The sequence below is a fragment of the Lissotriton helveticus genome, chromosome 8 (assembly GCF_964261635.1).
Source record: "Lissotriton helveticus chromosome 8, aLisHel1.1, whole genome shotgun sequence".
Taxonomy (NCBI): domain Eukaryota; kingdom Metazoa; phylum Chordata; class Amphibia; order Caudata; family Salamandridae; genus Lissotriton; species Lissotriton helveticus.
The window spans coordinates 16,194,686-16,203,295 of NC_136069.1; the positions used below are offsets into that span (position 1 = coordinate 16,194,686).

General features: G+C 46.3%; 1 protein-coding gene across 1 annotated transcript in view; it reads left to right on the plus strand.

Annotated features, from left to right (window-relative positions):
- SLC37A1 (solute carrier family 37 member 1) overlaps nucleotides 1-4,780 on the plus strand; it is a 273,159-nt gene extending 268,379 nt beyond the window's left edge. The window contains exon 20 of the mRNA XM_078656374.1: nucleotides 4,438-4,780. Within this exon, the coding sequence (XP_078512500.1) occupies nucleotides 4,438-4,453 (16 nt within the window). The 3' untranslated portion in view covers nucleotides 4,454-4,780. The remainder of the gene's footprint in view (nucleotides 1-4,437) is intronic.
- The last annotated feature ends 3,830 nt before the right edge of the window (nucleotides 4,781-8,610 follow it).

Consider the following 8,610-nt stretch of genomic DNA (forward strand, 5'->3'; position numbering starts at 1 on the left):
GCATTTCTTGATGTAATGTAATGTAATGATGTCTTGTAAAGCGCCTGAATCACCCCACATGGGGTATCTCCGCGCTGTAGACCGCTGGGGAACCCGTCCTGGTTTTCCCTGTCAGATGGTCCCTACTGGGTATCTCCAAGGTGAAACCAGGCATCCCCGGTGTCTGTGGGGGGCCGTTGTGGAGATGAGGCAAGCTAATGCCCAGAGTTGCCGAGTGTGATCCCTGGTTAGAGTAGGCACCGAGGCGAGAATTATCGAGTCCGCTGACCCTGGTCCACGACCCTGCCGCGTCGGGAATTAAACCCTGGTCCCGGGCCGTCCTCTGCTTCCGGGTCTGCCGCCTCTAATTAGTGAGCCACACCACTCCACATGATGAAACCCGTTGTTGATCCCTTCCCTGGGGGGTTGTGGTGGGGCGGGGCATCAATGGAGAGAGCAGGAGGGAGGGGTTGGTCCACCCCATGTAATGTAACGTAAGTAGCATTTCTGTAGCGCTGCTGCCACCCAACGGGTATCCCGGCGCTGAGATTACCTGTAAAAGGACATTGGGCCCGATTCACAGAATGAACTTAAGACTCAATCCTAAACTTACTACTTTTGGTATTCACAGAAGTTAGGATTTTGTCTTAAGTCTGTCTTAAGTCTGTCTTAAATTTGTCTTAAGACAAACTTAAGACAAAATCCTAACTTCTGTGAATATCAAAAGTAGTAAGTTCATTCTGTGAATACCAAAATAGTAGTAAGTTTAGGATTGAATCTTAAGTTCATTCTGTGAATCGGGTCCACTGTGCGTAGCTGAATTCATACGGGCCCGGCCAAGGGGACTGAGAGGTTATTCTCTGGGGAAAAGTCTGGTTTTCAATTCCTTCCTAAACCGCAGCAGAGTGTTAATTTGTCTGAGCTCCATTGGCAGTGCATTCCAAAGTTTGGAAGCTACAAGGCTGAATGACCTGCTGCCCAATCGAGCTTTGTTAAAGTGTGGAGAACATATCAGGTTGGCTGAGGAAGAACGGAGACTCCTAGCTGGGGAGTACCAGAGGAATTTCCTCTGTAAGGGCCCGATTCACAGAACTAACTTAAGACAACGTCCTAAACTTACTACCATGTTGGTATTCACAGAAGGCACTTACTCATTTTGGTATTCACAGAAGGCACTTACTCATTTCGGTATTCACAGAAGGCACTTACTCATTTCGGTATTCACAGAAGGCACTTACTCATTTTGGTATTCACAGAAGGCACTTACTCATTTCGGTATTCACAGAAGTTAGGAGTCCTAACTTTAGGACTCCTAAATGCCTTCTGTGAATACCAAAAGTCTTAAAGTTAGGGTTTTTCTCAGTTTAGGAGTCCTAAAGTTAGGAGTCCTAACTTCTGTGAATACCGAAATGAGTAAGTGCCTTCTGTGAATAGCAAAATGAGTAAGTGCCTTCTGTGAATACCGAAATGAGTAAGTGCCTTCTGTGAATAGCAAAATGAGTAAGTGCCTTCTGTGAATACCGAAATGAGTAAGTGCCTTCTGTGAATACCAAAAGTAGTAAGTTTAGGATTTTGTCTTAAGTTAGTTCTGTGAATCAGGCCTTAAAAGCTTAGGCCCCATTTTATGTACTGCCCTATAGACAATACAGAGTGCCTTAAACTGAACTCTGAGCGATGATGGGTAACCAGTGAAGCTCTTTTAGAGCAAGCGAGGCTGAGGCTCTGCGTTGTCTGTTTAATGCAAGCTTAGCTGGGATTACTTGTATCCTTTGCAGCTTTTTTAGCAAGGAGACTGGAGCTCCCAGGAGTAGGGCATTATAGTAATCTAATCTGCTCATAATAATCCTCCTTACCACTTGAGGTCTAGCTGAAGCTGCTAAAAAAGGGAGTCTTTTTTGTCGAGCTCAGAACAGAGATAAGCAAGTGCTCTTCACTTGGTAGTCCAGTTTTACGTTACTATCTAGTAGTACTCCTAGATTACGGACTGTCTTCACGGGCAGCGGGGGATTATTTGCAGGGACTGGCCAGAAATCCGCTGGCAGTGGACGGGGAGCTTTACTTGCTGCACAACATAATACTTCCGTCTTATCGCCATTGAATTGCAGAGAATTATCTCTGAGCCAGCCTGCGGTTTCCCGCATACAGCTATGAAATGTTCCCAAGGGACTACATTATTGCCCTCAAATGAGAAGACAAGTTGGGTATCATCTGCATAATTTATAACTTCAATGCCAAAGGATTTTATAAGGGAGATAAGAGGGCGCAGATAACAATTAAAAAGGATTGGATTTATAGGCGAACCCTGCGGAACCCCCTGCTTTACGGGGCTATTCTGAGAGAGAAATGGCGTCATGGCCACTGCCCGCTGCCTGTTTCGAAGATAAGACGGCAGCCAGTCCAGTGCCTTGCCCACAATACCATTCTCCTTGAGTCTCATGATCAAGATCTTATGTTTGACCGTGTCGAATGCGGCTGATATATCTAGTAACACTAGTATGGCTGTTTGGCCATTGTCAGCCCTCATTCTGAGGTCATCAAGGCCGTTTCGGTGCCATGTCCCGGGCGGAACCCAAATTGAACTTCACCTAGGAGATGGTTTTCTTTCGCAAATTTTGCGAGGGACTTACTCACTACTCTTTCTAGGATCTTTATCGGGGAGGGTAGCAGGGAGATAGGTATATAATTAGAGGGACATTGAGGGTCGAGCGAAGTTTTCTTTACACAACTGCCTTTTTCCAGCAGTTTGGGACTTTACCGGTAGTTAGAGACTGGCAGAGATACAGGAAGAGCTCCATTCCAAGCACTTAAAAACACCGTCAAAACATCGCAAAGCTCTCGTGGGGGTGGGATCTTATTCTTTGCACAGTCAGGATTAGACGCGTCTCTTACTATGCGGATAAGGTTTTGGACTTATTGGGCGCTTGCAGGATAGAGTCCTCATAATATTGAGCTTTGGCCTCGCCCATCATCTCTTTATAAGTATGTAATGGTGATTGTGAGTTCTGTGGAACGCCTGACATTTTAGCACCAGGACACCCTGTGGGAACAGAGAACTCTGCAAACTCACTTTTCAATCTATATATTCATTCAGTCATCCATTCCTCCCTTCATTAGTGTATCCATTCTGAGGCCCAGACAGTGGCATTTGCTAGGTTCATGCAAAATGAAGTCTGTAGGCATCCACCTTTATCAGTAGTGGGGTCCTCCGATTCCAGGAGTTCAGGAAGCAGTGACTGTCTGGGGCAGCCTCTCAATATGTGTCACATGGGTGAGGGAAAAGACTGAGGGCCCGATTCACAGAACTAACTTAAGACAAAATCCTAAACTTACTACTTTTGGTATTCACAGAAGTTAGGATTGTGTCTTAAGTTTGTCTTAAGTCTGTCTTAAGTCTGCTTAAGTCTGTCTTAAGTTTGTCTTAAGTTAAACTTAAGACAAAATCCTAACTTTACTACTACTAAATACCTTCTGTGAATACCAAAAGTAGTAGGACAGACTTAAGACAGACTTAAGACAGACTTAAGACAGACTTAAGACAGACTTAAGACAGACTTAAGACAGACTTAAGACAAACTTAAGACAAACTTAAAACAGACTTAAGACAGACTTAGGACAATTTTAAGACAAGTTTTGGCTTTGAAGATGAATTTGGGTTTATGGACAGTGATGGATTCCTAAGATCAGGGATTTGCAGCTTCCTCACCATCAGGATGATTGGACCTTGGCGTTTGTCTTGAGGGGCAGTAAGGACACTGGGAGTGTGGGGCAGTTGTAGAGTGGGTTGGTGTTTCTGAGTGGGGTGTGTACTTTAGATAGACAGGTAGTAGAAATGCCCCATAGATTGTAGAGAGGTTCATCCAGGTGGTGTTGGGGTTTCTATCCCAAGCTTTGGTAAGGAGTAGCAATTGAACTCTGGTCAGATATACCTCAGGGGTAGTAAATGGTGACTGTTGCAAAGCCAAGGTCTAAGAAACGTGGAGAGTGGGCAGGTCAGAGGTGGTGCATGGGAGGGCGAGGAGTGCTCGTGGGCATAAGTGGCTGTACACGTCATGTGCTGGAGATGCCGTCGTGTGAAGTGCAGTCTTGCACCAAGAATCGACTGAAAAAGGAGCTAACTTGAGATTTAAATGGAGGTTTCAAGAGAATAAACAGTGGAGGTGAGTGTAGTGTGTGGAGAATACACTCCAGTGAGCACAACATAAGATGAGTGTGCACTGAGTCCTGGCTGTCTGTTTACAATGCTGTAAGTAGTGTTTGAGTGAGCGGGCAGTTCAGTGATGGAGATAGGGGGATCATACACTCTCAGGACCTTACTCACATGTGAATGTGTTTGTAGAGTGTCTGCTGTGTGTAGGTCTGCAGTGTCCCTCCTTCTCCATCCGTGGTTATCTGCAGGTCCTGTGCTCATGCCCTTGGGGGTCTATTGATTCTCTCCCACTCTTCTGTCGTTTGCTGCAGGTTTAAAGAACATTGAAGTTTGCTCCTGGAATGTTATTTCTAACCTCATCCTGCATCAGGACACAGCCCTGCCCAAGACACGGCATAGAAGAAAGCTCCCACACCTTCACAGAGATGCATTTCCTTCATTTTGTTTTAAACACAGATCCAAAATGTAAACAGAGATACCCTTATCTTTTCATATATGCTGGTTTTGAGCTTTCCACACAGTTTGTTTTGCTGCTTTCTGGAAACAGTCAGGCTGGGCGATCCAGTGAGCAACTGCTGGCTTCAGAGACGCCTCTGAAGAACTGATCATGTTCCATCCAATAGAACTACCCCTGAGTGCCTTCTGTCAAAGGAATGTTGACTGTGTGTCTTCATCTAGGTCAGCCATTTCCATGGAATGCCTGCTACATAAGGGGACTTCCAGTACACCGGAAAAATTCTGCCCTATAGAAACTTGACAGAATATCTACCACAGTTGGGGAACCACCACGGAATGTCTTCTTCCCAAAGGGTCTTTGAATAGACTTAATATCTATCTGAGGGCAACTTGACATAATTTCTGCTACCTGATGGAACCTCTACTGAGTATCTGCTATCTAAGGGAAGCTCCTCTGAGTGTCTGCTGTCTAAGGGAAGCTTCTCTGAGTGGCTGCTATCTAAGGGGGGCTCCTCTGAGTGTATGCTGTCTAAGGGAAGCTTCTCTGAGTGGCTGCTATCTAAGGGGGGCTCCTCTGAGTGTATGCTAGCTGAGGGCAGCTCCTCTGAGTTTCTGCTATCTAAGTGCAGCTTCTCTGAGTGTCTGCTATCTAAAGAAAGGTCCTCTGAGTGTCTGCTATATATGGAAAGGTCCTCTGAGTGTCTGCTGTCTAAGGGAAGCTCCTCTGAGTGTCTGCTGTCTAAGGGAAGCTTCTCTGAGTGGCTGCTATCTAAGGGGGGCTCCTCTGAGTGTATGCTAGCTGAGGGCAGCTCCTCTGAGTTTCTGCTATCTAAGTGCAGCTTCTCTGAGTGTCTGCTATCTAAAGAAAGGTCCTCTGAGTGTCTGCTATATATGGAAAGGTCCTCTGAGTGTCTGCTGTCTAAGGGAAGCTTCTCTGAGTGGCTGCTATCTAAGGGGGGCTCCTCTGAGTGTCTGCTATCTAAGAAAAGCTCCTCTGAGTGTCTGCTATCTAAGGAAAGCTCATCTGAGTGTCTGCTATCTAAGGAAAGCTCATCTGAGTGTCTGCTATCTAAGGGAAGCTCCTCTGAGTGTCTGCTATCCAAGGGAAGCTCATCTGAGTGTCTGCTATCTAAGGGAAGCTCCTCTGAGTGTCTGCTATCTAAGGGAAGCTCCTCTGAGTGTCTGATATCTAAGGGAAGCTCCTCTGAGTGTCTGCTATCCAAGGGAAGCTCATCTGAGTGTCTGCTATCTAAGGGAAGCTCCTCTGAGTGTCTGATATCTAAGGGAAGCTCCTCTGAGTGTCTGCTATCTAAGGGAAGCTCCTCTGAGTGTCTGCTATCTAAGGGAAGCTCATCTGAGTGTCTGCTATCTAAGGGAAGCTCCTCTGAGTGTCTGCTATCCAAGGGAAGCTCATCTGAGTGTCTGCTATCTAAGGGAAGCTCCTCTGAGTATCTGCTATCTGAGGGCAGCTCCTCTGAGTGTCTGCTATCTAAGGAAAGCTCATCTGAGTGTCTGCTATCTAAGGAAAGCTCATCTGAGTGTCTGCTATCTAAGGGAAGCTCCTCTGAGTGTCTGCTATCTAAGGGAAGCTCATCTGAGTGTCTGCTATCTAAGGGAAGCTCCTCTGAGTGTCTGCTATCTAAGGAAAGCTCATCTGAGTGTCTGCTATCTAAGGGAAGCTCCTCTGAGTGTCTGCTATCTAAGGGAAGCTCCTCTGAGTGTCTGCTATCCAAGGGAAGCTCATCTGAGTGTCTGCTATCTAAGGGAAGCTCCTCTGAGTGTCTGCTATCTAAGGGAAGCTCCTCTGAGTGTCTGATATCTAAGGGAAGCTCCTCTGAGTGTCTGCTATCCAAGGGAAGCTCATCTGAGTGTCTGCTATCTAAGGGAAGCTCCTCTGAGTGTCTGCTATCTAAGGGAAGCTCCTCTGAGTGTCTGATATCTAAGGGAAGCTTCTCTGAGAGTCTGCTATCTAAGGAAAGTTCCTCTGAGTATCTACTATCTAAGGAAAGGCCCACTGAGTGCCTGCTATCTAAGGGGAGCTCCTCTGAGTGTCTGCTATCTAAGGGAAGCTTCTCTGAGTGTCTGCTAAGTAAAGCTTCACTGAATGTCTGCTATCTAAGGAAAGTTCCTCTGAGTATCTACTATCTAAGGAAAGGTCCTCTGAGTGCCTGCTATCTAAGGGGAGCTCCTCTGAGTGTCTGCTATCTAAGGGAAGCTCCTCTGAGTGTCTGCTATCTAAGGAAAGCTCCACTGAATGTCTGCTATCTAAGGGAAGCTCCTCTGAGTGTCTGCTATCTAAGGAAAGCTCCTCTGAGTGTCTGCTATCTATGGGAAGGTCCTCTGAGTGTCTGCTATCTAAGCAAAGGTCCTCTGAGTGTCTGCTATCTAAGGGGAGCTCCTCTGAGTGTCTGCTATCTAAGGGAAGCTCCTCTGAGTGTCTTCAATCTAAGGAAAGCTCCTCTGAGTGCCTGCTACAGAAGGAAAGCTCCACTGAATGTCTGCTATCTAAGGAAAGCTCCTCTGAGTGTCTGCTATCTAAGGAAAGCTCCTCTGGGTGTCTGCTATCTATGGGAAGGTCCTCTGAGTGTCTGCTATCTAAGCAAAGGTCCTCTGAGTGTCTGCTATCTAAGGGGAGCTCCTCTGAGTGTCTGCTATCTAAGGGAAGCTCCTCTGAGTGTCTGATATCTAAGGGAAGCTTCTCTGAGAGTCTGCTATCTAAGGAAAGTTCCTCTGAGTATCTACTATCTAAGGAAAGGCCCGCTGAGTGCCTGCTATCTAAGGGGAGCTCCTCTGAGTGTCTGCTATCTAAGGGAAGCTTCTCTGAGTGTCTGCTAAGTAAAGCTTCACTGAATGTCTGCTATCTAAGGAAAGTTCCTCTGAGTATCTACTATCTAAGGAAAGGTCCTCTGAGTGCCTGCTATCTAAGGGGAGCTCCTCTGAGTGTCTGCTATCTAAGGGAAGCTCCTCTGAGTGTCTGCTATCTAAGGAAAGCTCCACTGAATGTCTGCTATCTAAGGAAAGCTCCTCTGAGTGTCTGCTATCTAAGGAAAGCTCCTCTGAGTGTCTGCTATCTATGGGAAGGTCCTCTGAGTGTCTGCTATCTAAGCAAAGGTCCTCTGAGTGTCTGCTATCTAAGGGGAGCTCCTCTGAGTGTCTGCTATCTAAGGGAAGCTCCTCTGAGTGTCTTCAATCTAAGGAAAGCTCCTCTGAGTGCCTGCTACAGAAGTAAAGCTCTACTTAATGTCTGCTATCTAAGGGAATGTGTCAGAATAACTTCTGACGGAATGCCCCTGTAATATGTGCTACCCCGGGAGCTTCCCCAGAATATCCACTGGCTGAAGGAACCTCCTTTCACACTGTATGTATTTTATTTGAGGGGCCTCCTGTGCACTGGATAGAATGCCTCATACTGTACCCCAGAGAGTATTCCGTACACTCAGTGCCTTAATACTGACGGGAACTCAGAACGCTGAATACCTTCTCTACAAGGCAGTCTGACGTAGATGTCTCGTAGCTACGATGTGACTGTTCTTGTACTATTGACTTCTGTTGTCATCTTTTCCGGTGATTCTTCACTGAATGCTAAGGAACCTCCATCCAATATCTTCCATCCAAGGATTCAGGCATGGAATGTCTTGTATTGGAGTAAATCACGGAATGTATTGTCTTTGAGAGACGCTTCACCGAATGCCTTCTGTGCAACCGTGCCTCGACTCCACACTTTTGTGCAAATGGGCCTCCGTTCCACTAAATTTCTTACTCTTAAGGGAACTACCAGGGCACTAAATTCCCTTTACCAAGGAGACATCCAGAACACAGTCTTACCTCAGGGGGTCTGCCGAACACTTGAAGTCTTATTCCGACGGAAACTCCGCCATGCGATTGTCTTCTACCCGAGGGATTGACCTGAGGGACTTTAACTCACAGGAATGCCTTACACCAAAGAGACTCTTAGTCACAGGAATGCCTTATACCTGAGAGACTCTGACTCACAGACATTAATGAAGGAATGAATGAATGGATGATAG